The sequence below is a fragment of the Anoplopoma fimbria genome, chromosome 9 (genome assembly GCF_027596085.1).
Source record: "Anoplopoma fimbria isolate UVic2021 breed Golden Eagle Sablefish chromosome 9, Afim_UVic_2022, whole genome shotgun sequence".
Taxonomy (NCBI): Eukaryota; Metazoa; Chordata; class Actinopteri; order Perciformes; family Anoplopomatidae; genus Anoplopoma; species Anoplopoma fimbria.
In genome coordinates, this window is record NC_072457.1 from 21,588,042 (window position 1) to 21,615,430 (window position 27,389).

At 40.8% G+C, this 27,389-nt stretch overlaps 3 protein-coding genes across 5 annotated transcripts; all 3 read left to right on the top strand.

Annotated features, from left to right (window-relative positions):
• Positions 1–271: 271 nt before the first annotated feature.
• ldlrb (low density lipoprotein receptor b) lies at positions 272–12,759 on the top strand. Its single transcript, XM_054603576.1, has 18 exons — positions 272–501; positions 4,650–4,775; positions 5,372–5,494; positions 6,349–6,726; positions 7,015–7,137; positions 7,277–7,399; positions 7,656–7,775; positions 7,925–8,053; positions 8,181–8,352; positions 8,499–8,726; positions 8,867–8,985; positions 9,121–9,260; positions 9,452–9,593; positions 9,696–9,848; positions 9,942–10,136; positions 10,924–10,998; positions 11,139–11,299; positions 11,417–12,759. Exons 1-18 carry the CDS (start codon positions 420–422, stop codon positions 11,453–11,455), a joined length of 2,628 nt encoding a protein of 875 aa, XP_054459551.1. The 5' UTR covers positions 272–419; the 3' UTR covers positions 11,456–12,759.
• Positions 12,760–17,405: 4,646 nt separating this feature from the next.
• Positions 17,406–23,337, top strand: ap1m2 (adaptor related protein complex 1 subunit mu 2). Of its 2 annotated transcripts, none has more exons than XM_054603849.1 (12): positions 17,406–17,676; positions 19,083–19,239; positions 19,421–19,488; positions 19,619–19,749; positions 19,860–20,007; positions 20,831–20,957; positions 21,055–21,197; positions 21,624–21,695; positions 21,891–22,049; positions 22,249–22,374; positions 22,869–22,944; positions 23,107–23,337. In XM_054603849.1, exons 1-12 carry the CDS (start codon positions 17,635–17,637, stop codon positions 23,130–23,132), a joined length of 1,275 nt encoding a protein of 424 aa, XP_054459824.1. In that variant the 5' UTR covers positions 17,406–17,634; the 3' UTR covers positions 23,133–23,337. The 2 variants fall into 2 exon arrangements, with proteins under 2 accessions (XP_054459824.1, XP_054459825.1); XM_054603850.1 differs by lacking the exon at positions 17,406–17,676 and adding an exon at positions 18,105–18,184.
• Positions 23,338–23,658: 321 nt separating this feature from the next.
• cdkn2d (cyclin-dependent kinase inhibitor 2D (p19, inhibits CDK4)) lies at positions 23,659–26,718 on the top strand. 2 transcript variants are annotated; one of them, XM_054603852.1, is made up of 3 exons: positions 23,659–23,888; positions 24,459–24,611; positions 25,886–26,718. In XM_054603852.1, exons 2-3 carry the CDS (start codon positions 24,468–24,470, stop codon positions 26,237–26,239), a joined length of 498 nt encoding a protein of 165 aa, XP_054459827.1. In that variant the 5' UTR covers positions 23,659–23,888; positions 24,459–24,467; the 3' UTR covers positions 26,240–26,718. The 2 variants fall into 2 exon arrangements, with proteins under 2 accessions (XP_054459827.1, XP_054459826.1); XM_054603851.1 differs by having other exon boundaries at positions 23,660–23,888; positions 24,455–24,611.
• The last annotated feature ends 671 nt before the right edge of the window (positions 26,719–27,389 follow it).

A 27,389-nucleotide genomic window follows, 5' to 3' on the forward strand; every position in this document is an offset into this window, starting at 1 on the left:
GGGAAACACACCAGTCTGGGAGGAAGAGATGGGTGGATGGAGAGATGATGGAAGGACACACACACACACACACACACACACGCGCGCGCGCGCCACACAGTGATGCAGCATACTTTGACTCCTCCCCCCGGCGGTGCTTAGGTCCATTTTCAAACATCACACCACTGCTCTAGCACCGCCCTCCTATCAGCCTCATAGATAATCGTTGGATGTGACTCGGACCCCACAATATTTTGCTCGCGTTCAGCTTTTACGCACGGCCTCTCTATCTCTCTCTCTCTCTCTCTCTCTCTCTCTCTGCTGTCTGCGCTCTCCGTCTGACCCAGAGACTTTACGCACAGATCCATTCTCTCCATTCTCTCCATCTCATCGTAGCTCTCCTTTAGCGGTCAAATAAGGACCAACCAGGAGGACTGGACATGTTTGGGATGTGGAAGGGGCTCGTCGGGCTGTCCACATCGTGGTGCCTGCTGATGCTGGTTCAGTTTTCATCTAAAGCAGGTAAGAGATGTGGTTTCCTGAAGAGCAACCTTTTTTTTTTTAACTCACAGAGGGATGCACCAGTTTGTCGAAGATGGCTAAACTTACCGATTGCAGTTGCACATAAAATTATTAAGGATATTCCACGAATCAATATTTATGCGTCAATAGAAATATTTGAAGTCTTTTTGGTAAACAAATGTAAATGTTTCCATGAGCTTCTGCGGTGAACATTGCCGGTGAGTGAGGGGAATTACATTGAGATGAGAAACATTTGGTTCATTCAGGATTTTTCTTCACCTTTAATACATATGTTGTATCTACATTAAGGGCATGGATCATTCATTAATAATAAATACAGTGTGGTTTACAATTTCGGTGTAAATGAATGGAATCACGCACAGAGCTGTGATTGGCTTGTTCCACTCTAGAAGGCGACCGAACAACCAATCAGATCCCTCCGCTTCCACCGGCGCATCTCAGGTTACAGGAGGGCGGAACCAGGCGGTGGTCACCGAGAAAGGGTGCGGCTTAAAGCACCAGCGTTTAGGCATCCTCCTCTCTGGAGAAGAGGAAGTAGGATGATGGAAAATCAGCATTATTTCCTGTAGCTCCACAAGTCTATGATAATATTTGAGCGTCATATTGTACATAAAAGGCCTCAGTCCACTTATGAGGAAAAACTAATACACATACATAAAGCACTATCGAGTCTGTAGCATAAAACAATGGGGAAAATGGGTTTGTAAGGAAGCTCATTTTATTTTTATGATGCTTGGAAACAAAGTGTGAGGTGCTTTACTGGAAGAAGTAAAAAGAGAAAGTGATAAAAGACAATATAAAAACAAGCAGAATTGAGCCGTTTGAAGAGAGAAAGTGAAAGAAAAAAAGATACTTGTTTTGGCTTCTCTGAGATAAACATAATTTATTATGGGCTATAACATAGTACCAACCTTAAGAATTGACATGCATTCAACTGAATAATAACGTATTAAAATCCACCTTAATATTAGTCCCAGATCATCAGCGTTCAGTATGGCCACAAATTGATTATGTCAACATGCCATTTATTTTCATGGAAATAACACAATTGGTGAAGGAGTGAACCTAATGCCCTTTAGGGCCAAACAATATGCAGAAAATGACCCTGGCTTCAACCCCATTCTGCCAGATAGTAATCCCCCCGATAATCTTAACTCTGCTCCAAGAGCTTTTCAGATTAAAACTCTTAAAAAAAAGTTTTTTTCAGTTCATGGCACTCACATCCATTCCTCGGATCCAGGGTTGTATGTAAATGTGTGGGTTTTAGAGGGAAATATTCACGTGTGCTTTCCTTCTCTTTGTGTAAAGTCGGAAAGCTCTGGTTTGTTTAATGTATTCACTTTGTGTTTAGCATTCTCCTGAAATGAGGTTTAAAAAAAAAAGTAGAGTTTAAAAAAAGCGTGGTTGGTTCTTTTTTATTTCCACACAGAGACCAAACTTTTAGACTGCAATGACTCACAAGGACCACACTTTCACCTATCAATCACTTAGAAATACCTCTGCAGCACGCTGTACAATTAGAGGGCTACAGGGGTTAGACACTGTCATCAAGTGAATGCTGCAGAGGAAATGCAGAGGAAATGTGCAGCCGCATGATACTTCTGCAGACGATTATCAAGTTATCATTATCAAGTATGGCAGAAACTGTTTTAAAATGAATTAGCTAAGATGATCAGATCGGTTCTTTAAATTTAATTAAACCACAATACTGTACAGCAGTATTATTTCACTACCCAGAATCCTCTGTGAATTCATCTAAATAAAGTACAGCTACACTAGATAATTGCAGAAGTGGCTTCCTCTTGTGCCATATGCATCATGGTTATTTATTAACTGCTGGGTGTGTGTTTGAGTCAATAAACACACCTCTTTCTGTGTTTATTATAGCTTGGGTTTGTGTGCGTGTACGTGTGTGTGTGTTTATTACATGCATTCGCCATAAAAACACAGGAATGCATTGTTTGGGGACAAAGTCGCATGTCACAAAGGGGGATTGTTGTCATGCAGCTTTGGGATGACGACTTGTCTAACCTCTTCTGAGTATCTGCCATTCATTCCACCAGTTTCTGCTGTCAAACAAGTATGAGTTTTCCTACATTTTGGAGTGAATTATAGAAGTCTGGTGTGTGTGTGTGTGTGAGGTGGTACTCGAATGTGCTTACATGGTGTTGTTAAGGGTGGTTTGCTGGTTGTCAGGTTACACTGTGGGTATAAATAGAATCTGAGAGATGCGGTTTTCCTGCAGAAGCAATCGATGCACACTGCCTGAGATACTTTTTAACTGAAGTACCAAAAACATGGTCAACAATACATTTAAAGTGGGATTAAGTCAAATTTGAAGTAGATCTTAAATGAATTGTTGATTTAAAAGTACTTATGACAAAAGATGCTTGGGACAAAACTGTGATTAACTATTATATTCTTCGTGAGCCAAACTAAACTTGAACTTTTCACCAAAGAAAGGAATTCAAGTAAAGAATTAAAGGAAATCCTTTTGCTGAACAGTATTATTGACCCATATGTGGAAGCTGTAGGGCAGATTAGATGTAGTAAATTAAAACGCAGGCCTCAGAGAAAAGGTCGGGAGTTTGGATGCCGGCGTTTGACCCATCTTTGCTTCCTCCTCTGTGACTCGAATAAATTAACGGTTCTCAAGAAGGGAAAGTGAGCTAGAGTTGCCTTTTTTCATTGTACATTGAGTCATCGCATATCTTCAAGAACAGCTGGAGCGTGCTTTGGAAACTCTATTCCTGGAATCCACGTTGGCTGTTGCACGCCTGGCCTCCCCCACCATGTGTGTGATTGTGTGAGTGTGTGACTGGTTTCCCTGAAAGTGTGAGCGTATTGGGTACACAAGAAGAGCCTCTAAAGATCAGCCAAAGTTATTCCCATAACCAATGAAACAAAAGAGGAGATTCAGTTGTATTCTCACAGGGGGGACGTGACTCTTTGTGGCACACCCAGGATTGAGAAAGCATCCTTTCCCTTTTTTACTACTTCCTGCACAACCATTCTGTCGTAATCCAACAGACCTGTACTGTCCCTTTTTTAACTGTCATCACTCATTGACACACTCAAGTTGACAGACTTCCTCGTGTTTAGAGTCTCCGCCTCTGTCTACGGGTCACCGTGGTGATGCTGTTATGAGGAACGTACCAATCAGCAACTGGTGGTGTGATTGTTCGACTCCTCCCATGCCATTGTCTTAAAGGGAAAGCCTGTCATGTCCCCAGCCTCCAGGTCCCAGGAGAGACTGGCAGTGCAGAGGTGATGGAGGATGACACTCACATGAGCGTGAATAGCCTTTGTTGGTCTTTCATTAGTGCCTGGATGTCGATGCCCTGTTCGCTTTCGCTGGCGAGTTTGTTAAGGTGTGATCGTTTCGGGGCAAAACCTCTGAGCCCCAAAATAAACCGGGGTCAATCTCAGAGGTCGAACCTCTTAAAACGTTCAAACGTCAAGCAGGGCAGTTAAGTCGCCGCCACTTACTTGACAAAAAGAGGCGTGCAAGTCCCGTTCCATACCTGAAATGTGTCAAAGCAATGAGTAACAGAGGTGTGTGGCTTGGTTGAACCTGGGTTTCATAACAGTATGGCTGCTATGCAGGAGTGTACACCCGAGGGAGACGCTAAGATGCAGATGAGTGAGATGTGGAGATGCCTACCAAAGCTGCATCATCAAATAAAACACATTTTTGTACATCTAATGAATAATGTTTCTTACTCTTTTTTATGATCTTTTCTTCCATTTATTATTTTCTACTCATCTAATTTAAAATATGGACTTTAATGTCCAAAAGTGAAGGGGAAAGAAGTGACGTTTAATTGGTTTGTGGATATGACTGCTTATGTGTATAATGGGGGAATAAAGAAAGACAGGACTACTAATCTTGTGTTACAGCAAAGTAAGGGCCTTGTCAGTCCAAAAAACGTTGCAATAAAGTCGTATTGCTTCGTATCTTTTTCTAACATGAGACAGGAAACCACAGTGTTGTTATCATAATGGGGAAATTGCCTCAGAGTTAAGCAAAGAGTAAAAGGTGTGGCTTTTAAACTGTGAATTATGTCAGTTATGCTGATAGTAGTTTGTCCTCATGAACTCTGACGTTTATTTTTCATCACTTACAGATGCAGCCTACGTATGCAGTTCCACTCAGTTTAAGTGTGGAAATGAGAAGTGCATCACCCACAAGTGGATTTGTGATGGAACTGATGACTGTGGTGATGGAACTGATGAACTACCAGCAACCTGTGGTGAGTTATTTCATCAATTCATCTATCTTGAAAATTTAGAAAAAATAAATACATGCGAATAGGATTTCAACTAGTACTATTCATTTCAGGCTCCATTCATCTGCTATTGATTTTCTTAATCAATTGTTTTGACTGTGATGGAATAAATAAAAGTATTGAAGAGCTGAAGGTGACATCCTTAAATTGCTTGTATTATCTGACACAAGATTTTTAATTTTCTCTTATATATTACAAAGAAAAGCAACAAAGCTGCGCATTTGAGAAGCTGGAACCAGCACAGGTTTAAATTATTGCATAAAATATTAGAAAACAATAAATAGATTTTCAGAATTGATTTCCTCACATTTTATTTTCTGTCAATTTACTTATAGATTAATCCACTTATTGTTTCACAAATTAATACAAAACATGACAGAAGTAAAGCACATAACTATTATCTTCTGGTCCTAACATAAAATCAGTTTTGTGCAGAAACACTGCACAACAATAGTTCATGGGTAAATAATAGTTCTGTTTTATACTCTAGCTGCATCACAGGCCTTATCTCTTTAAAAACATTAGATAATTTCAGCCATACTTCCTGTTTCTGTCCTCAGCAACCAAAACATGTCTGCAGTCAGAGTTCAACTGCGGCGAGCCCACAAACCAGTGTATCCCAGGAACCTGGCACTGTGACGGCAGGGCTGAATGTCTCAACGGAGCTGACGAGAACAACTGCAGTAAGTTTCACATGGGGCTATTTCACACTTTCTGCTACATTCGACATTTAGTGCGTATCTAGTTGCCTCCACATGGCCCTCAACATGGCGACGACTGAGGCGGCTGTTTGCAGCTAACGGGTCTAACAGCGCTTACAAGGGCAATGTCTAACAGTGTTAACCTGGAGGGTGAGGGGAAACCAATGAGTGGGCACTACACATTCTGCGACGATGCCATCGACAGTTCACAGTCCAGAGCGGAGGCCATCAGCTAGCCAGTTTGGCACACTAACGTGCACTTAAAGGCATGCACAGCTGGCCCGGCTATGTCAACAAAGAATAGAGAAGCTCAGATACCAAGACCCAAAGAGGGAGAGTGACTTCATTCACTGCTTTGGAAGACAGTAACCCACTAAATCTTTACATGAAATATTCTTCTTTGCAGTTATATTAATGCTCTGAATGTCATATAGAAAATATTCAAACATCACAAACAGTTTAAATTTAATAGATTACAAATTTAGATTTTTGTTATTTTTGTTTCGTACAGGAATACATTTTTATGATAAGATAAGTGAGGTATAGATATAGATAAGTGAGGGCATAAGGAGATTAAAGAATGGAATCAGGTGCAGAATAAAATATGTCTTTTGTCTGCTGATTAGAGTGTAAGTTATTTCACTAATGGCAGCAAAAGAAGCAACAAACAGAAAATAATTAGATGTCCAGAATGGGATTAAGAAACAAACATAAGGTTATTATACCAATAAATAAACCCATGTTTTGTTGTTTTTGGGGTGACTTTCACATCTGGTCCATTTCTAGCTCTAACATCACATTAACTCCTCTCTTCTCCCTCTCCTGCTCCACCACAGCGGCCAAACCATGCAGGGCTGATTACTTTCGCTGCAGCAACGGTCAGTGTATATCCAAAACATTTGTTTGTGACGGAGACGACGACTGTTCGGACGGCTCCGATGAGGCTTCCTGCCCCAAACCCAGCTGCATCCCTGGTTCCTTCCAGTGCAACAACTCAGTGTGCGTGCTGGCCGTGTGGAGCTGCGACGGAGACAGTGACTGTGCCGATGGATCGGACGAGTGGCCCAAGAACTGTGTGGGACGGCAGCCGGAGAAGACGGGGCCGGGCTGCGGCATCCACGACTTCCAGTGTGCAAACGGGGAGTGTATCCACAGCAGCTGGAGGTGTGACGGAGGCCTGGACTGCAAGGATCGGTCGGACGAGGTCAACTGCAGTGAGTTGGCTTATTGGAGTGTTTTTCTTTTTCTTTTTTCTTGTCATCCATCTTTTCTTCTGCAAACCTATGTTCTTCTGATAAATCTTCTCTGACTCATATTTAGCCTTCACTTTAATAGAAAACTGAGCCTAGTCATGCTTGTGACTACTGTTGCCATTCACAGCCACCTGCTCAGTATCATAAATATTGTATCATTAATCATGTCAGCGAGGATTTTTTTCCTCATTCGATTCCTCATTACACTGTTTCTTTTCTTGTTTTCATCCATTTCTCTTCCTTTTCTAGGTCGTCCCACTTGTCGCCCAGATGAGTTCCAGTGTAACGATGGTGCTTGTATCCATGGTAGCGGCCAATGTGACACAGTGCCCGACTGCAGGGACCTCAGTGATGAGATTGACTGCCACATAGGTGATTATTTCAACTGCGCAGTTAACTGTATACAGGCGCTAATATTTTAGGACCCGTAGAAAAGTGGTAGTGTCTTTGCAAAGCAGTGTCATACCATTAGATTACAGTGAAATTCACACTCCTCTGTTCATCTCTACAGAAAATGTATGTGAAGGCCCCACGAAGTTCAAGTGTGGCAGCGGGGAGTGTATCAGCATGGAGAAAGTGTGCGACAAACAGACAGACTGCGGGGACTTGTCCGATGAACCTGTCAGTGACTGTAGTAAGTGAATTCTTATTTTACCATTCCCTCAGCAGCTAAAAATATTCAGCCTGCGTTGCTGCTCGTAGAAAAAGAAAAAGTGAAACCACATCTTAGCCTGGAAAATATGATTGGAACAGCTAGCCTAGCAGACTCTGCTGAGTGGCCTAGATAGTCTGTGGTTTAAATGAGTGATTTCACCCTGTGTTTGAGCTACCATTAGGAAAATGGTTGTCAGGAATACTGTGTTAAGCTCTGTGTATCTGCGTCTCCACAGAGAACGAGTGTTTGACTGGAAACGGGGGATGCTCAAATTTCTGCAATAACCTGAAGATCGGCTACAACTGCTCCTGCCCTGCTGGATACAGCCTGAAGACGGACAAGAAAACCTGTGAAGGTGAGAGGAGGGAGAATCTCACTATTCAAGCGTTATCTATTTTAGAGGATCAGCTTTGGATCATGGACATGTATCTTAAGAAAACCGTATTAAACTCTGAACTGCTATCTTTGAATTTGCACCTTGACCTTTTCTTCCTCCACCTGCAGACATTGATGAATGTGCTGAGGGAGACACTTGCACTCAGATCTGCATCAACCTTCCCGGCAGCTACAAGTGTGATTGTGGGGAGGGCTACGAGTTCGACCCTGTGAGCAAGACATGCAGGGCCGAATCAGGTAATGACAGAAAACCTTTCCTTACTCGGAACTTACTCTCATGAGTATCTGTCATCTTTATGTCCTATAGACTTGTAGTGCTAAATTAAAAAAATATATGTTCTTCCTTCCTCTTCCTGTCCTCCAGGCACCGTACCCACACTCTACTTCACCAATAGACACGAGGTGAGGAAGATGACGGTGGACCGCAGCGAGTACGTCCGTCTGATCCCTCAGCTGAAGAATGCGGTGGCTTTGGACATGGACATGCCTAACAAGATGATCTTCTGGTCCGACCTGTCTATGAAGAAAATCTACAGGTTAGAGCTTTACCCATCTGTTTCTGTGTCTCAATCAAGGAGTGCTGCACTAGAAAGCCTGTATTCATAACTCTGCATTGCATTTGATTTGAAAGCGATATCTGTCTCCAAAGTTAAACTCCCCACCCTTGTACACCTCCCGACAGCTCCAATCTAGACGTGGCCGGTAACTCTTCCCACCACTCTGTGGTGATTGGCAGCAACATTGAGGCCCCAGAAGGCATTGCGGTGGATTGGATCCATGGCAACATCTACTGGACTGACAGCGATTTGAAGACTATCTCTGTGGCAACAACAAACGGCAGCAAGAGGAAGACCCTGATCACAAAAAACCTGCAGAAGCCAAGAGCCATCACAGTCGACCCTGTGAATAAGTAAGTGAAGGTTTACGACAGGTTGCAGATGTGGGACAGATTTGTGAAATTGCTGAAATGTTTTTATTTTTTTTAAATTGGGGACCAACTGGAACTTTTAGTTTTGTTTCTTTTTTCTAATTATTTTTTGTCTTCTATAGCTTTATGTACTGGACAGACTGGGGTGAGGAGGCCAAGATAGAGAAGAGTGGGTTGAACGGAGCGGATCGTGTTGCCTTGGTAACAGATAACATCATGTGGCCCAATGGCATCACACTTGGTAAGCAGAATGCCATGAAAGCAATAAATGGAAACCAATAACTTTCGTTCAGACTGTATAATGACCAAACAGTTATATTGAAGAGTAAAATATCTTATAACATGTCTTGGTGTGTTTCCTGCTTCCTCTGGACAGACATGGTCAACCAGCGTCTGTACTGGGTGGACTCCAAGATGCACACTCTGTCCAGCATTGATGTGAACGGAGGGACACGACACAGTCTCATTTCCAGCAAGGAAAAGCTCTCCCACCCCCTCTCTTTGACTGTCTTTGAGGTTAGTGATGAAGTCAGTGCATCCCAAGGAAATTAAGTAATTGATGGTTAGTCATTTAATTGGTGTTTGCTCAAAGGTGCTTATTTATTAATCCATTGGTTTTTTGAGAAAACTTGAGCAAATGATGAATTAATTAAACAAAGTCATGTTGTTAAACTGTATTAATCAAGTTGCATGTCTCTTTTAAACAGGACAGAGTGTTTTGGACAGACATGATCAAAAGTGCTGTTTACAGTGCCAGCCGCCTGACGGGGAAGGACATCACTCTGCTGGCATCGGACCTGGACCAGCCAGAGGACATCGTGCTGTACCACACCCTCAAGCAGCAAACCGGTACGGAGACATCCCTCTACCTGAGAGCTATTGTAACCCACAAACTGTTGAGGCCATAGAATGATTTACAATGCTTCGTGTACCCAACTGCCTCTCTTGTAGGTAAAAACTGGTGCAGAGAGAGTAGCAGTGAGAATGGAGGATGCGAGTTCCTGTGCCTTCCTGCCCCACAGATCAACCAGCGCTCTCCTAAATACACCTGCGCCTGTCCTGACCACCTGACCATGGGACCCGACATGAGGACATGTGTGACACGTAGGTGCCACCTGCACATGGCACAACATATAAACTGATATTTAACATTAAATCATGACTAGAACCCTGATATTTACTAAATTACTCCCTCAGCTGCCACACCTGCTGAAACCAAAACTGGTGCACCGCTCCCGCCCATAGCTCCCACCAAGCCTGCTGCAACACCAAGACCACCTGTCGCCACCAGTACTACAACTACAACTACAACTACAACCAAAGCTACCAAAAAACCCATAGCTACCTCTTCTAGCCAGCAAAGCACACAGCAGGCTGCCGCCACTGTTCAAGGTACAGGAAGGGGTCCTGGATTGTGTTTGATGAAGTGATACAAAATATCTGTCTAGAAAATTCACATCAGAGTACATCATTGCCCTTATTCTTTACCCACAATGCAATGTAAAAGGGAAGCTGAGTTTAAAGTGTAAGCCGAGGGACAAATGTAAATTTGTTAGCATTGGGAACATGTTAACATGCTGACCCTAGCATTTAGCTAAACGCATCGCTGTGCCTGATAAAGCCTCAAAGAGTAGCTAGCATGGCTGTAGTCTTTATTTAAAGATTGTTTTAAGGCAATTAACCCATAATTAATAGTTTCACCAGTGAGTTAACTGGTACAATGTAGCATAAGTATTGTTGTTATGGTTACCTACAGTTTACTATACCTAGTACAATGATTTCAAACTGCTGTTAAACTTTTGACTCAAACTTTGTATTTGGTCTCCTGACATACATCAGACACTTCCCAGCATGCATCAGAAGCATTCATTTTCTGTGGTCAGTGAAATGATTAGAAAACGTAAAAGAATTTTCAACATTATGGGAAATGTGCCTCTCATTTACAATGCTACTCTCATGTCTGCACAGTAAATATTAGGCGATAGCCAACAACCAGGTAGCTTAGCATAGCATAAAGACTGGAAACGGGGTAAAGTCTGTGACAAGTTAACAAATTAAGCCTCTCAGAACCTCTAAAGCTCAAAAGCTTAACACTTAAACATTGGTAATGATCTAACTCTAGGTAATTATATAAATAAAAAAATAAAAAACAATTATATTGTTATTTCTGCTTTTTCAGGTAACCGATTGGCAGCCTTGCCCGAAGAAGCCCCTTCATCCCACCCTGTTGCTCTCTACGTCATAATGCCGATATGTAAGTTCCATATTTAAGCTCTCCATGCCTCTCTGTTGAATAGTCAACCACATGTGCAACCCTAAAAAGGCTGAAATCCACTCTCGTTTTCACTACTTTGCCTGACCTGAGTGACCTTCAATTCCTCTCTTGCTCTTCAGTGGTCATGTCCCTGCTGGTCTTTGGAGCAGTGTTACTATGGAGACACTGGCGCCTGAAGAACAGCAACACCATCCACTTTGATAATCCAGTGTACCAGAAAACCACAGAGGATGAGCTGCACATCTGCAGGAACAGCTCTGATGGCTACGTCTATCCTCAGGTATCATCACTTTGATACCAAGTCCCTTTATTGTTCATTTAATATAGTCTCTAAAAACAGATTGTAGGTCTGCTGTTTTAAAGCTTTGCTTAATCGTTGTTACTTCTTTTTTTGCAGAGGCAAATGGTGAGCATGGAGGACATGGATGTGGCATGACCCAGAGATGAAGACGACACTGGCTGTATTTGAAGTGACACAGGCCATTTTGTTTCTACTTCTGCTGCTTAACCCCGCCTCCCCATGAGCTCATTTTGTGGCTTATGTTTCTGACCTCAGCACTGTGCCATCCAAGTCTGAAGAAAATACTGAAGAAAAAAAAAAAAAAAAAGATCTTAGAAGATGATGTTCTTACTCCCGAAGCCTTGACTCTTTTGAAGCGATCTGATAATTGTCTTATCTTTGCCACCAATACGGCCACCTCTGTATATTGATCCAACGCCCCTCACACAAGTTCTACAAGTTTAACTTGAAAAGCCTGACCCATTCTGTCTTAACATTCATGTGCCTTCCATCCACACTCTGGTAATTCAGCAAAGTTAATGGGATGTGCATAAATGCCTTACTGACCTCACTACCTCCCAAACCAGTCTGTTTGGTAGTAAATGTGAAAGTGCTTCGGCCACATCGCATTAATGGCCTTCATAATGAGACTGCGGCCTTCTCTTCTCTTGGGTAAAGGGTTGCACATTTAGTTGGCTCCAATATCAGAGGCTTTTGCCTTTATCATCCATCATGTCTCCAATGTAAGCCCCATTTAAATCAGTACTCTCATTTTTTCCTTTTGTGAACCATTCCTCAAGAGTGTTGGGAGTCACAGGTGGTTTACATTGTAAATGGAAACGCTGCTAAGTTTTCTGAAGTCAACCAAAATGAAGAAAAATGTCAAGTAAAAATCTTATCATAGCACTGTAAATAGTTCCTGTAAATATTGTGTTAAACTATCTTAAGGTCATTCTGATGTTGCCTTTTTACATTTGTACATTTTAATCAAGAGAAGTTGTATATATGTAAGAGATTCTTTTATTTATTTATGGAAATACATGAGAGAAGGTTTTTGATTTGTAGTTATCTGACTGTAAATACAGTAATACTATATGTTAAGCACACACCACGGTGTATTGTTTTTGTTCCAGCTAAGCCAGTCTAACCATTACACTGTACAGCTGTTATTTAACTTATGTTCAATCCAAACTTTGGTCAGCTGCTTAGTTTTTGTGTGTGCGACATCCTGTACTAGTAACTACTGCAGCGTATTGCTGCAACTTACACAAAACTGATAAAGAACCTCTCTTTGTTCCTTACACGATTGTGTCTTTTTCAGTGATAAATTACGTAATTTATTTTGCTTGAGCATTTCTGTAACTATGACTTTTTGTTTTCACTGTGAGATACTGTCATGTGCAAAGCAGAGAAATGTATGTATGGACAACAGCCGGCTTGTTAATGCACAAATTTTTAAATAAAAGAAAAACTCTTTAAAAATCTGTCTTTCTCTTTAATGAAGGACGTTTTACTACAGAGTTTTATTATGACTGAACTAAACTGGGACATGTGAGAAAAAAATGTGCTCATCCAATCCAGGCCTGATGATTAGATTATTTGAGAACACAAGATATAAACTGATCTCAGTACTGAATGTCTTTCAGATCTCTCGGCTGACAAAGCTGATTATACCCGGTACAATTTATGTCCTTGAAACCTGTTTAAGTCATGTTGCCTGGAAACGCCGCAATCGCACTCCATCTACAAAACAATTGTGGTTGAGTGCTTAAATGAATCACCATCAGACTCTCTGTCTTTGTCTAAACATGACGGGGGATTTGATGTTCTTGTGACTGAGACGACTTAAACAAATGTGTTTCCTCTCATTTGAATCATATGGTGGTTTCACACGATGGTTTTAGTAGCAGCCACTACATGCTTGCTTTCAAATCTATTCCAAATGAATAAACTCCCACTGCCCTGCTTTCGTCACTAGACTCAGAATGAAGGGGAAAGATTTTGCTACGACGACAAGATCTGGTGGTTTTCATTCTGGTTATGTATTTTAAATGTTTATGTTTATGTCTGTTTTCATAACCCCTCACTGGAATTTAAACCTTAAGTAGCATTTTTTATTGTTTCACCATTGAACCACTAATTTAGAATTCAACACGAGTCTTGTAAGAAAGAAAGATATAAGGGTGCTGTTTGAATAGTCCGAGAGGGCATGACACACCAAACAACCAGCAAACATCCTCTCAGTAATCTAATATGCATCCTCCATAATTCATGTTTTATAATGGTTCCTTTATCTAGAATGACAGCAGTGCTCTGCCCGCTACAGTGCATCAGAGTGCAGTGAGGTTGGTCTCTGAGGAAACAGTGGTATTGCATCAGTAGCAGCGAGTAAATGATTTATCAACAACATACAGCCGTCCTAACAGAAAGGGAAGGCAAAACTAGAAAAAGCTGTTAACGAGAAAGAAAAAACATGTATGTTGATGTTTGGGTGAGCCAGAGACTGCTGAGGAACAGGATTTTTATTCCAGAGGTCAAAGTGTGGCAAACGTTTCACCTCATAACACACATTTGACTCCATCCAGGGGATTCTTTTCCTGAAAGCTCTGCTCTGATGACTGACTGTAAAGGACTTGTTTAAATATATTCAAATTAAATTATACTCAAACAATGGTCATGAATAGAGTTTCTTCCAAAGGTTTTAGCAATACATCCATAAACCACAGTTTACAGAACAAAAGCATATTTTCTTTAAAGTAACAAGAAAGCAGCTGAGATGACCTAAGGGCAAGAAAGAAAGTGTTTTACACTGACATTAACAGTTTAAATATCTTTGACTTAAAATTCTCTTGTGGTTTTGCATAACAAATGTTTATAGGTGTTAAAGAAATGAGTGCAAAGGGTTTTAGGAACTTGCGTTGAGTGTGTGTGACAGAGAAAGGGCTGGGTTTGACGTCAGTGACAGGCCCTGTTCAGGGACAGGCTGAACTACCATCAGCTTATTTCTCTGGGAGGCTTTGGTATGTCGTCTGTCAGGTCCTGGGATCCACATTCCAGCGTAAGGGACGCCACGCCTGCTGGCATCACATCTAATGAAGGTCAAAGGGTGTCTGTAGTTCTGTACATCCACTTTACTTATGTCTGTGTTTTGACGTTCATGATAAAATGCTAATTTCAACAGAGAATTGGGCCAATTGCATTCCTATAGCAACCAGCAGCATCGTTGTTGACAGTTTTCTATTCAGAACAAATTAGCCTGAGTACCACTGTGTGCTGTGCCCATGAGGCAATAAGCAGATACACCTGAGGCTCAGGTGACAAATGAAACCTGTCCCTTGATATGCTCTCTGTCATCCATATCCCTGACTCAGAACATTATTTACATATGCTCGCTGTCCTCCTATTGGCCAGCTGGCAAGCCGAAGGGTGGAGCTGCATCTCACACCACCGACACGTAAGCGAATGGGAGTGTGCTCAAAAAGTGACAGCGGAAGGTGGAGGGGAGGGGGGGATATTCCCCTGTCAGGTTGCTAAACAGGGCTCCAACCGCCCTGAACAATAAGGTAACAACAACAGCCTGTTCGGCCCCTGCATGACAACCTGAGGGCCGAACCAGCTGAACCACAGCATCTCTGTCCGCAGGAGGCGGGAGGATGCAACTGATACTTGTATTGTATAATATCAAGCTGAGAATGATCTTCTGTATATGTGAAGGGGGTGAAAGTCACGAACAGCTCTGCTGGGTATCCAGAGTCGATTCCAAAACTAGCAATCAAATGCCGTCGTTAGGGGTTCGTATCTCAGGAAATCTCACTAATATCTCTTTCAATCGGAGTCACCATGCTGAGCTCAACTTCTCTGACAGTATCTCTCCATTTAGACAGAAAAGCACTTAAGTGGTTCTCATGTGATTTACCAGAGGAGGTTACAGAGTTCAGTTCATCGCTGTCTTTCCCATGGAACCAATCTGTGATGGATTTAAGGTCATCTTTGTGTTAAGATGTTTTAAGAAACCCAGTTCACCTCATCTGAGCACATGAGGTCACCCTCATGACCCGGTTTGTCCCCTCTGAAAGAGTATGTCTTTGGGCCTCCATTTCTATCACTGTATTAATCCTCTTGCAATTACTGTGAAGCATCAAAATATAGCCCGTGGAATTGACACTGCCGTTGAGGGATGAAACTAACAAATAGTTTCATTGTTAGTTAATCTGCAGATCATTCTCTTGAAGTATCAAACAATTTAAAAGATTGGAACCAAGTATGTTTGTCTTGTCATTTTTGCTTTAAAAATGATTAAAAACAATAAGCGATTACAAAAAAAGTTGTACATCTTTATCAATCATTCAACTTTTTATAATTTCATCTCATCTGCCTTTCAGCCCGGCTGTGCTCGGGGCAGTAGTACGTTTTGAGGCCAAAACTCTACCTATTGCTGGCTAATAATGGCATGAGCAAACTTAAATTCCGAAGGAAGCGTTTGAATAATATTGTAGTCATGTGTTTACAGTAAGGAAATAGCAAAGGGAAACTCTTGTTTAAAGTGCCCGAAATATAATGTAATTCAGTTAGAGCTGCAGCAGTAAAGAAAAAGAAAAGACACTTTTTTTTCCCCATTTGGGCTGACTTTGAAGTGTTTCCATATGTTTGTGTTGGACCTCAGCCACAACAGAGGGATCCCCTATAATCTAGTTCACATGAGCCAGTGAGGGAGAGTTAAACATACTACATGTGGTTGAAGCTGAGGGAAGAACGGTGATGTTTACATTAAGGAAGAATGTTCTTCTCTTAGCTGAAGATTGATTTGGGCTGACGTGAGAATGACATTTAAAACCAAAACATTTTGTAAATACTAACCTTGACTGGAAAAAAGTAATACAATGCTGAGAAACTGGAAAGAGGGTAAAATGTCTTGTCTTTTATAAACTGTGTCAAACAAACAAAGACTGGTTTCACTCAGCTCAAAGGCTGTTTTGAGTATTGCTTTGGAAAGGTCTTCATGATTGCCTTACTGCGGCTCATTTCCTGTGTGAACACAACATGTGTAAGGTGCAGCAATCTCATTTACAGCTCAGAGTCCAGATAAGAAGAACCAAACCTATATGGACAAAGGGAGTGGGATATTGGAAAAGACTGATCTCCATCCGGCCCCTGAGTAATACACATTCACACGCCTCTGTTTTGGTGTGTTATTCTTAGTCCCGGCCTTCCTCTACATGGCTGATAAGAAGCAGACTGAGGGGTATGGTTGGAGGCTGGGATCTTTGGCATTACACCATGCAGAGAGGCCCAGGGGACGGTAATACGTGGAGATCTTGTAGAACCAGGTTTATGGCTTATAAATACACAGAGCATGTGATCAGTAAATGCTTCTGCAAACCTGAGGCCAGAGGCTGCAAGCCACACACCATCTGATAAAGGTTGTGAACCTTTCACACATGATAAAACACATGATGACTTAAAGAGAGTGAAGCTCAAGTAGTAATCTAAATATCTTTAGTTTCTGTACTTTAAGTTACAGACTGACCTGATACAAATGCGTTATCTAAAAGATCTGAAAAATGTGTACTTTCATGGGGAAAGAGATTTTATCTGCACTAACAAAGGTTCACTATGTGCCTGATACAGTACATCTAGGAAAATGTACTTTATAGTATAACAAATTCTACTCTTTCTTTGAGTTTACTATAAAAAATGATCCTTTAAGTCAAGGCCCCCACACTATAATCGAGTCTCAAGGTCATTCCCGATACAATACAATATATATATGGTTTTATCCAGTGGATTATCTTGAGTGCCATATAGTTCTATTATATTTGAGAGAAGGCCCAAATCCCTATGGCCAATATCTCCAAAACCAGACACCTCACACCAAAATAATAATAATAATAATAATAATCTAGACTGATAAATAGCACAACAGGTAAGAGGGAAAATATTTAGTATTGAATTTTGGGCTGAGCTGTCCTTTAAAGTAAAATATCTGAGTACTTTTTACTAAACACATTAATCAACAGGATTGTCCCTGTTATGATTTGCGTGTCTGTGGCGCCCTCTAGCGGATACACTGAGCAGCACACCCTCCTCCTCCTCCTCCTCCTCCTCCCCTCGGCCCAGGTGAGCTGGTGAATGTTTCACCTGCATGCAATGACGTCGCGACACCTTCAGGAAAAAGAAACGGAGGAGTCCATGATCAGCTCGGGCCGATGAATGTCTGTAGTTTGTTGCATGGAGAAACAAAACGCAAAGCAGTGAAGACTCGAGTTGAACTTTAATCGATAGTTTGCGTACATTGGTAGACTCGCTCATTCACCTACCTGTGGGTGACACACACCATGTCTGCCTCCGCTATATTTGTGCTGGACCTGAAGGGGAAGGTAAGAGTAATGACGGAGCTGATGGTAGACGCTGACATTGTAAACCCCTGCATTTAAACCCACTGTAGGCTGTTTATGTGACGTTTTTAACTGTTTCTTTAACTGTTAATCATTAATGGCTCTTGCCTCGTTAAATATTAATAAAGGGCCTGCAGCACACTCATTCACTGGCCTTTCCCCCCTTTACTTCCGGATGCATGTCAAGTGGAAATACAAGCTATAGAACTTCAGTGAAATGGAGCATTTGTGTAAAAGCATAGTTTCATTCAGTTATGGCATTTGTGTCACCAATCTTTTTGTTGTTGTTGTCACAGTTCATGGCACAAACAGGCCTTTTCTCTCCAGACAGGAAATGTAACCTGACACACATGTTAGTGTTAGTGAGAAATGGAAGCACACATGGGGTTTCAGGTGTGTGATTAAAAAGGGTTTGTTGATGGTTTCGACAAACGCGTGTGACATTTGACATGACTTGATCCAAGAGAGCTGCAGGAGGTTATAACCTGAGGTGGGTGCATCTTAAACAGGTGTCATGTTTTAACTTGTTTTTTTTTTCATCTGCATCATCAACATCAGAGGGTTTTATTTTGCTGATCAATATATTAATAACTAATTAAAATTGAGCCGAGGCCTCTCTGAAGATTTCACATCATGTGTATCCAGTGCTTCAACTAACGATTATATTATTTAACGATTAATCTGCGGAGTATCTTCTCAATTAATTGTGTAAAAAATGACAGTAAAATAGTAAAAGCCAAGGTGATCTCACTTCAATGCTTGTTTTGTCCCAATAACAGACAAAAGCCCACAGATATGTAATTCACTATCACATTAGAGAAGAAAAAGCAGCAAAAGGTGATAACAGAAAAGCTGTAACTAGAAACTGTGTGGTATTTGTCTTTGAAAATACTAACGATTTTTCATTAATCAAGGTCTATTGAATAGTTGTTTGATCAGCTCTGGTGATAAGTTGGAAATAAAATCAATATGGGATGATTCCTAATACCTAGAATCACCTTGTAAGTGTACTCACGAGAAGATTAAATTACACTAATATTGTGATTCTTAATAAAACGTTTTATTAAACCTTTTTTTAATACCCACACGAGAGTGAGATCAAATATTGTTCAATCTTTGTTGGTAGCAGCAGTTCTGGTCCAACATCAGGTCGCAGTCAGACTGTTTGCCTAATTTACTGTGACAAAATGTAAATCCAAGATCTGCAACATTATTTCTTGTAATTTCTATCGAAAAATAAGCACTTTTTCAAGTCACATTATTTAAATTTGTTCTATTGAGTTAAGCTTGATATCTAAAAGCTGTCTTTGTCTCTATAACTCGTAACCATATTGAGTTTAACCCCTCAGTTGTCTGACCCCCGTGTGGTGTTCTTTTTCCCCGCTCAGGTGTTGATTTGCCGCAACTACAAAGGCGATGTGGACATGGCGGAGATCGACCACTTCCTGCCTTTACTCATGCAACACGAAGAGGAAGGGCTTCTCTGCCCTGTACTGTCACACGGCAACGTCCACTTCATGTGGATCAAACACAGCAACCTGTACCGTATCCTTGTCCTAGACACAGCTGACATCTACTAGTTATTGAGAGTCTTGAAGAATGAATGATAATATTTACATCACAGATTATTGAATTACATCCTTCTAATAAAAATGTTAAGGAGGTGAACAATAGTTGTGAACTTAATCTTATTGGTAGAATACTCCTTGACCTGATCTCTGCACAGTGGTGTCCACGACAAACAAGAACTCCAACGCCTCCCTTGTGTATTCATTTCTATACAAAATAGTCGAGGTGAGTCACACAACTGAATGTGACTTAAAATTGAAATATTTGTGTTAATATTTGTGTGAGCCGGTGGTGACAGTGATAATGTAAAGTCAAACCCCAGATGAGGCTGATCTGTGTTGTGGGTATTGTTCAGGTGTTCACAGAGTACTTCAAAGAGCTGGAGGAGGAGAGCATCCAGGATAATTTTGTGGTCGTCTACGAGCTGCTGGATGAGCTGATGGACTTTGGATTCCCTCAGACTACCGACAGCAAGATCCTACAGGAGTGAGGCTTCACAAGATGCACACATCATGTGCAGAAATGCAGAAATATTATGAATATTGATACAGAGAGGGGCCCTGAATCACAGCATCTTCTCTTCACAAATCTTGCAGATATATCACTCAGCAAGGCACCAAGCTGGAGGTGGGGAAATCAAAGGTGCCGACCACCGTCACCAACGCTGTTTCCTGGAGGTCAGAGGGCATCAAATACAAGAAGAACGAGGTCTTTATTGATGTCATCGAGTCCATTAACGTACTGGTAAGACGGGATGTAGGGCTTAATCTTATTATATGTGCAAAAATGTGTATTATGTGTGCTGATAATATCACTTTTAAAGCAAACTTTGTTTTGCTGTATGGGCCGTAATGGAGCAAGGAGTGCATGGATTTTCTTTATACTTTCTGCTTTTGTTACACCTAATCTATTTGCTGCCTCGTATTCAACTTCCTCTAGCAGTGGTGCTAGTGGATGTACTCCAGTGGCTTCTTCACGTCACAGTATAAGACGAAGATGACATAAATTCATGCTTTTGTGACACTGTGCTAACTGTTTGATTATTTTTATTTTGACTCAGTAAGTCAGGGAAAGTAGGTTCTGTTGTGTTTATTTATAGCCCCAGAGACCCAGGCGCAGGCTGAGATACTGTCCATGTTTCTGTCTCACAAAAATTTAAATCTACACCACTGATGTAAAATACAAAAAGAACAGAGTAGAAGAGAATAGAGACCCTCTGATGCTGCTGCAGTGTTTATTTATATGTATGTGTGTTCTGCAAATATAAATACTGATTTTAATATTATTATTATTATTATGTGGGTTTTATATCCCATCTTATGTTATCCATTCTTTGTATTCTATTTTTTTTTTTCATCTGATTTATCAAGTGGGTTTTATTTCCTATTATATTTCTTATTTCTTATTTCCCATTTTATTTTCTGTTTATTCTATGTCTATTTTACCTCATTGTGCTGAAATGTGTTATTCAAATAACGTGTATTATTATAGTAATAATATATCGGATTGTGATTTTCAATTATAAAATGTATTTTTCTTTATTCACCACTGCCTATTGTTTGTTCAGGTGAATGCCAACGGCAGTGTGATGAGCAGCGACATCGTAGGCAGCATCAAGCTGAAAACTATGCTCTCTGGGATGCCCGAGCTGCGGCTGGGCCTCAACGATCGAGTGCTCTTCGCTCTCACTGGACGTACGTTCACTGCTGCCCCAGTTATCTAGTGGGATATGCTGCTCATCTATCTTGTTATATTCAAATTATACTACTGATTGTATTGTTATGTGTTCAGGTGACAAGGGAAAGACGGTGGTGATGGAGGACGTGAAGTTCCACCAGTGTGTCCGTCTCTCACGCTTTGATAGTGATCGAACAATCTCCTTCATTCCTCCAGATGGGGAGTCTGAACTCATGTCGTACCGCATCAACACCCACGTTAGTCCAATTCAGCGCCTTGTTATCTTACTAAAATGTTAATATTGGTCACTTACACCATGTACCATATTTATGGCTCACACATTGCATTTGATACTTGTTTTAGTCCTGTAAATACATGTACGTGTAAACCGTCAGAGTACAAAAAAATCTGGTGTTGCTAGTGTCATATTCTACCAGATAGATAGATAGATAGATAGATAGATAGATAGATAGATAGATAGATAGATATACGTTTGTTCATTGTGCAAATGGACAAATTATGCAGAAATGAGTCAAGTAGTGCAGCACCGAATGCTTTATTGAGCCTTATAGTACTATGCATATAAACATTGATTTAAATTGACACTGAATAATTTGCATTTGTACCTCAAGAAAGCATTTTTACATTGTTTTGATGTTTTAAACCCAATTCATCTCTTCCAGGTGAAGCCTCTGATATGGATTGAATCGGTCATTGAGAAATTCTCTCACAGTAGAGTAGAGATCATGGTCAAGGTACTGACCGACTGTATTGGAACTTTACTGTGATGTATGTTTGTTTCACTGGACATTTGTTCTTTAGAACAAACCGTCAGCAAAAATGATGTCTCTTGTGGTTAATACTGGTTCAATCATACTTGTGTCTCCAGTTATTATTGAATTTCCATACCACAAACTAGGTTTTAAAGTAACAGTTGTGTTGTTCTTTAGGCAAAGGGGCAATTTAAAAAACAGTCCGTGGCAAATAATGTGGAGGTGAGGGTCCCCGTCCCCAGTGATGCCGACTCACCCAAGTTCAAAACCAGCACCGGCAATGCCAAATATGTGCCCGAGAAGGACATGGTGGTGTGGACCATCAAGTCTTTCCCTGTAAGACACACAACACATCATGTATCTTTAGATGCAAATGCTTTGATTATAAGTTGTATTACTTTCTTTAAGGTATTGCAGTTGACGTTCTGATCATAGACTGGAACTTGTTTTGTATTTACCTATTTGTCTTTTTCCTTTTTCTGTACATCTATCTGCATTCTGTCTCATCCATTTGTCTGTGTGTGCATCCATCCAGGGAGGTAAAGAGTTTCTTATGAGAGCTCATTTTGGTCTGCCCAGTGTGGAGAAAAATGAGCTTGAGGGCAAGCCTCCCATTACCGTCAAATTTGAGATCCCATACTTCACCGTCTCAGGAATACAGGTGTGTGTGTGTTGTGTGTGTGTGTGTGTGTGTGTGTGTGTGTGTGTGTGTGTGTGTGTGTGTGTGTGTGTGTGTGTGTGTGTGTGTGTGTGTGTGTGTGTGTGTGTGTGTGTGTGTGTGTGTGTGTGTGTGTGTGTGTGTGTGTGTTGTACAGAGGCTCTCCTTTGATATCAAATAATCCAAAAATTTAGCCTGTTGTAGTACGAGTCAAGTCGAACACATTTATTCTGGATCCAGCTGATGCCAGAGTAGAGGATGTATCTTGTTTATATCAATATGGACAATTATAAAGCTCTTAACCGTCGCCTGAGAAGAGACCGGCTTTTGCATAGGGCGTCTGCCGTTTACATCCCGTGCATAGTCAAGTCCGGTCCTGTAAGAGCTGATGGTGTGTGTGCTCAGACAGGAATACTAGATCTAATTTGAATTGCACATTAATGTGTCTTGCCTCAACATGATTGTGTCTCCCAATCTCACTCACTATTTTTCTCCAGGTGCGATATATGAAGATCATTGAGAAAAGTGGTTACCAGGCTTTACCGTGGGTCCGGTACATCACACAAAGTGGAGGTAGCCTTCATTCATATTTTTCTATCTGACCTCAAAACGACGTAATGTTTTCAGAACTAACTATACTATATAAGCAAGTGGTCAGATACACATGGATGTGGAAATAGAATCATATTCAACTTCTTTATAATTATCCCCTACGTTTGTTCTCTTTGTGTTTAGACTACCAGCTGAGGACCAATGTGTAAAGCCTGTGAAGGATTACCGTATTCCTCACTTACACCAGGACGACCAGAGGAACATCAATGCTTTAATCACTTTAACTGAACTGAAAGAATGTCTTTAAATTTCACATAGTCTATTTAATGCCAGCAATCTGTTTGCAACTTGATTTTAATGTTTGTATTATGGAATCACGCTTGAAGAAATGATTACTTTAAACAATTTGTCGTCTGTATTCTTTGTATATTAGTTGTTGCTCTTTGTTTTTTTCACTAGTTTGCCAGGCCATATATGGACTGATGTTGTCCCAATAATGTAGTCATGCGTTGTGCAATCACAGTCACTAAATTCCGCCTAAAATGAAAACCTCACACCCGCCTTTTTTCACATTTGCCTCGGGAGAAACACAACCAGGGTCAGAACTGTGAATGAACTGCCCTTTGAAGGCATCAACGAATACAAATCGCCCGCTTTCTTCGCTACGCGTTCTGATTGGTCGACTGCTGCCGTTACCACAGTGATAGTGTAGTAACAGAGCTGTAGCCCCCGCCCCTTATACCATATATGGAAGAGCAACACCCTCTAGGCGAGCTCTGATTGGTCGGCGTGCGTTCTCTCCAATGTTTGTAAATTGTAGTCTGGAGACGCCGCTGCGTGGATCTCAGCGCGCAAATGTATTTTCTAATGTTGATAAACTTTGCTAGTTTGGGTTTCATTTAAAAAGTACTGGTCCAGAGAAGCAGCGGGATTGAAGATATAAAGACATACAGGAACAGAAGCAGGTAACGTTTTACTTTAAGGCTCCACAGCTTGCTCTCCTTCAGTGCTAACAGTTAGCCTGCATGCTAGCTGTCTGTGTGACTCTGTCTGTCTCTCCCGCTGTGACACGTGTGTGCACACAGCTTTGTCTTTGTGTAACGAGCTGATTGTTAAGTAACATTATGCTAGCACAGTCCGGTAACATGGCGTCCACTGAAGCTCACGTTAGCCCGGATGCTGGAGTAAGCTAAAGCTAGCGGTGCCTTCCTGCATCCCGACCCGACGTGACGTCACCGCTGCACCATTATAGAATAAAATAAACCTTTATTAGTCCCGCAGCGGGGGACATTTACAGGAGCACAGCAGCAGAGAGGATAGTGCAAACTAGAGACATAGTAAAAAAAATAATAATAATAATTATAAATGAGCAATAAAAATAAAAAAAACAGTAAAGAATCCACAGTCACTGGAATATTATATATACAGACAGAAACTATTATAACTGTTGTATTGCACAGTGTGTTTGTATTGCATTATACATGTATAACCAGCACAAGTCTTAACTGTGGTGCATCTCCCACCTGACCAGGTAGAGAGAGTCTATGATGGTCCTGAGCCAGATGGATGCCGGGAAAGCTTTGACAGCGGCTGCAGCCAAAGGGAGCACGAGCGAGGTCCAGAGGATCCTGGAGGAGTGCAGAGTGCACCCGGACACCCTCAATGAGTTTGGCAGGACTGCACTGCAGGTGAGGACCAAAGACCCAGAGAGGTTGATGCCTGTTCCATAACATCAGGTTGAGACTCACCTCATCACATGTGGCTGCCCTGGGGTTTCACCTGTTATGAATATGTTACAGCACCGTGTATTATTATTATTATTATTATTATTATTATTATTATTATTATTAAGACTCTGTTTTACTTTAAGATAAGATAAAATAATCCTTTATTAGCATAGAGGATAGTGCAAACAAGAGACATAGTAAAAAAACAAGATAAAAAAAAACCAAGTATTATAAATAAGCAAATGAGCAATAAAAAAAAAAACAGTAAAGAATCCACATGTAAGAAACATAACATTTCTTTCTACAATCAACACTTGAAATGGTGAAGGCACTTGCAAATGACAAGGTAGTACAAAATGTAAACCATACTTTGGTGTTTCATTTTTTACCTCTTTTCATTAAACTTGTTTTTTTTTCTTTTTTTACAAAAAGTACCAAAACACTGGCAACAATGAAGGTCTTGGGTAGATAATAATGAGAATAAATATGAAACAAAATTTAAATCATACCCCCTAAACTAAAAAGAAGTCTGGTTTGAATTGACATCCAACACTTTTACAAATCTTGTTTACAAGATGTTTATCTAAAGAGGGAACCATGTAACTGAAATATTATATATACAGTCAGAAACTATTATAACTGTTGTATTGCACAGTGTATTTGTATTGCAGAGGTTTTTAGTGTCATGTGGTCTACTGGGAGCAGAGCTGGTGGTGCGACCTTTAAAATATATAATATGTAAGCACTGTCACCCAATTCCCAGTACCTGAGATTGTCTGGAAAGCAGATGGACTTCAGCAAAATGTAGAATATGTTATGTTTTTGCAACAGCCCTGTTATAACTTCTACCCCTATGAAGGTTGTAATCTTCAGTTTGGTTTTAAACTGTTTTAAAGAGGTGTTGACCTATTGTGTTCTTTTTTTAGAGGCTGCACTTAGTGGTGTTTCTAATATGTTGTCCTCCCTATTTAGAGAGAACACTAGTAGGGCTGTGATAAACAATGGTTTACTCTTATTTAGTCTTTTAGTTATCTTTTGAAAAGTTTAGTTTATAAAATGTCAGAAATGGAGAAAAAAAATATCCATACAGACCTCAAGGTGACATTTTTAAATATCTTGTGGAGATTCTTGACATAAAACTGTATTGGAGAGAATCTAGTCACAACTGGCCATTTACACACCGGTGTTGAATTCACTGTGCACTCTCTTCCCCTCTCCTCCGATGCCTCCTTCAGGTGATGATGATGGGAAACTCTAAGATCGCCAGTTTGCTATTGGAAAAAGGAGCAGACCCCAACGTCCAGGACAAACATGGGATAGCACCTGTCCACGACGCGGCCCGAACTGGATTCCCGGACACTCTGCAGGTTCTGGTGGAGTACGGTGCTTCGGTAAACCTCCCGGACCAGAGCGGCGCCCTGCCTATCCACATTGCCATCCGGGAAGGCCACCGGGATGTTGTGGAGTTCTTGGCACCGCGGTCTGACCTGAAGCACGCCAACATCAGCGGTCAGACAGCGATAGACGTGGCCCGGGCCTCATGTGTGCCTGATATGATGGACTTGCTTTTCGCTCACATTCATAGTTAGTCAAAAGTCTTGGGGCCTTCTGGGTAACCCTAATCTAACTTGTTTTTTGCTTCAAACCTGGTGACTTGAATTCATTGCTGTGTAAAGGATTATTTTTTTTGTTAATAGTGGCTCAGCATTAATATGTGACACAGGACATATTGTCCTGGCAGCTTATTTTCAGTGGATGGGTGGCTATATACAGTAGACACCTCTTTTGCACAGTGCAATTTAGGCACCTTATATATCCGTTTTTTCCCTTTTTAATTGGGAGTGCACATTTGTAGATAGTTTCCCCAGTGTTTTGTAATTATTGCATTATTTCCATTGTGAAACAGTTGAATCCTTATATGTGTTTTTAAACACTTTTACAAAACTTGACGTGGTGCACCCTGATTGCTTTTCATAGTTTTGTCTCTCTTAATTAGATGTACTTAGACTTTGAATTTATTCTTATTTATTGTTGGAATAGGACTGAATATTCCTGTGACTTTGTATATAGCAACATTTATTGTGATTTGTTAAAATGTTATTTATATAAATAATTTTAAAACAAAAGTGAGATTATTCACTTTACTATTTGAAGAAGCAAACACAAAATAAAGTGTTGAATTTGAAGTCTTGCAGTCATAGTTTTCATTCTAAACCGTGTAGTGTTTTAGCTTCCATGAAGTGTAAATTAGACTTAAAGTTTTTTCCCCCTTAATAATTTTATACCTGACAGTGTGGAGAAGGCTTTAAAAACAGCATTCAAACCATCACGCCGGGCAGTGTTTCCCAACCTCATGAAGGGGTCGCAAAGTCAATCTTGGGGCTCGGCAGATGATAAAGGTTGACGGGGATAAGAAAGATGACAAAACTACATTCTGCGACATAAATGTTTTTCTGATATCTTTTTTTAACTAGCACTTTTTCTTGGGAAATACGGGAAAGTTTGACGTCTTCTGTCCTAAAATGATTATTTAAATGTGAATAATCACGGTCGGTGCTGCTCAAAACTCAATGACATGTATGCAACGAGGGGTCTTGAGTAGACATTGCTTCATTCTGAGGTCTGCAAAGAGGTTGGTAACCCCTCACTGATGTATTTTTTGTACTTTTAGCAACTCGGATCAAACAAGCACAATTTAAGTATAAAATCAATTTACTACAGCATTCCTTTGTTAAACCA

Coding starts and splice junctions, on each gene's coding strand:
- ap1m2 (XM_054603849.1), top strand. CDS start 17,635: ATGTCTGCCTCCGCTATATTTGTGCTGGACCTGAAGGGGAAG. Junction 20,008..20,830: donor TCGAGTCCATTAACGTACTG/GTAAGACGGGAT, acceptor TTGTTTGTTCAG/GTGAATGCCAACGGCAGTGT. Junction 22,375..22,868: donor TCACCGTCTCAGGAATACAG/GTGTGTGTGTGT, acceptor ATTTTTCTCCAG/GTGCGATATATGAAGATCAT.
- cdkn2d (XM_054603852.1), top strand. CDS start 24,468: ATGATGGTCCTGAGCCAGATGGATGCCGGGAAAGCTTTGACAGCGGCT. Junction 24,612..25,885: donor TTGGCAGGACTGCACTGCAG/GTGAGGACCAAA, acceptor TGCCTCCTTCAG/GTGATGATGATGGGAAACTC.
- ldlrb (XM_054603576.1), top strand. CDS start 420: ATGTTTGGGATGTGGAAGGGGCTCGTCGGGCTGTCCACATCGTGGTGC. Junction 502..4,649: donor TCAGTTTTCATCTAAAGCAG/GTAAGAGATGTG, acceptor CATCACTTACAG/ATGCAGCCTACGTATGCAGT. Junction 6,727..7,014: donor GTCGGACGAGGTCAACTGCA/GTGAGTTGGCTT, acceptor TTCCTTTTCTAG/GTCGTCCCACTTGTCGCCCA.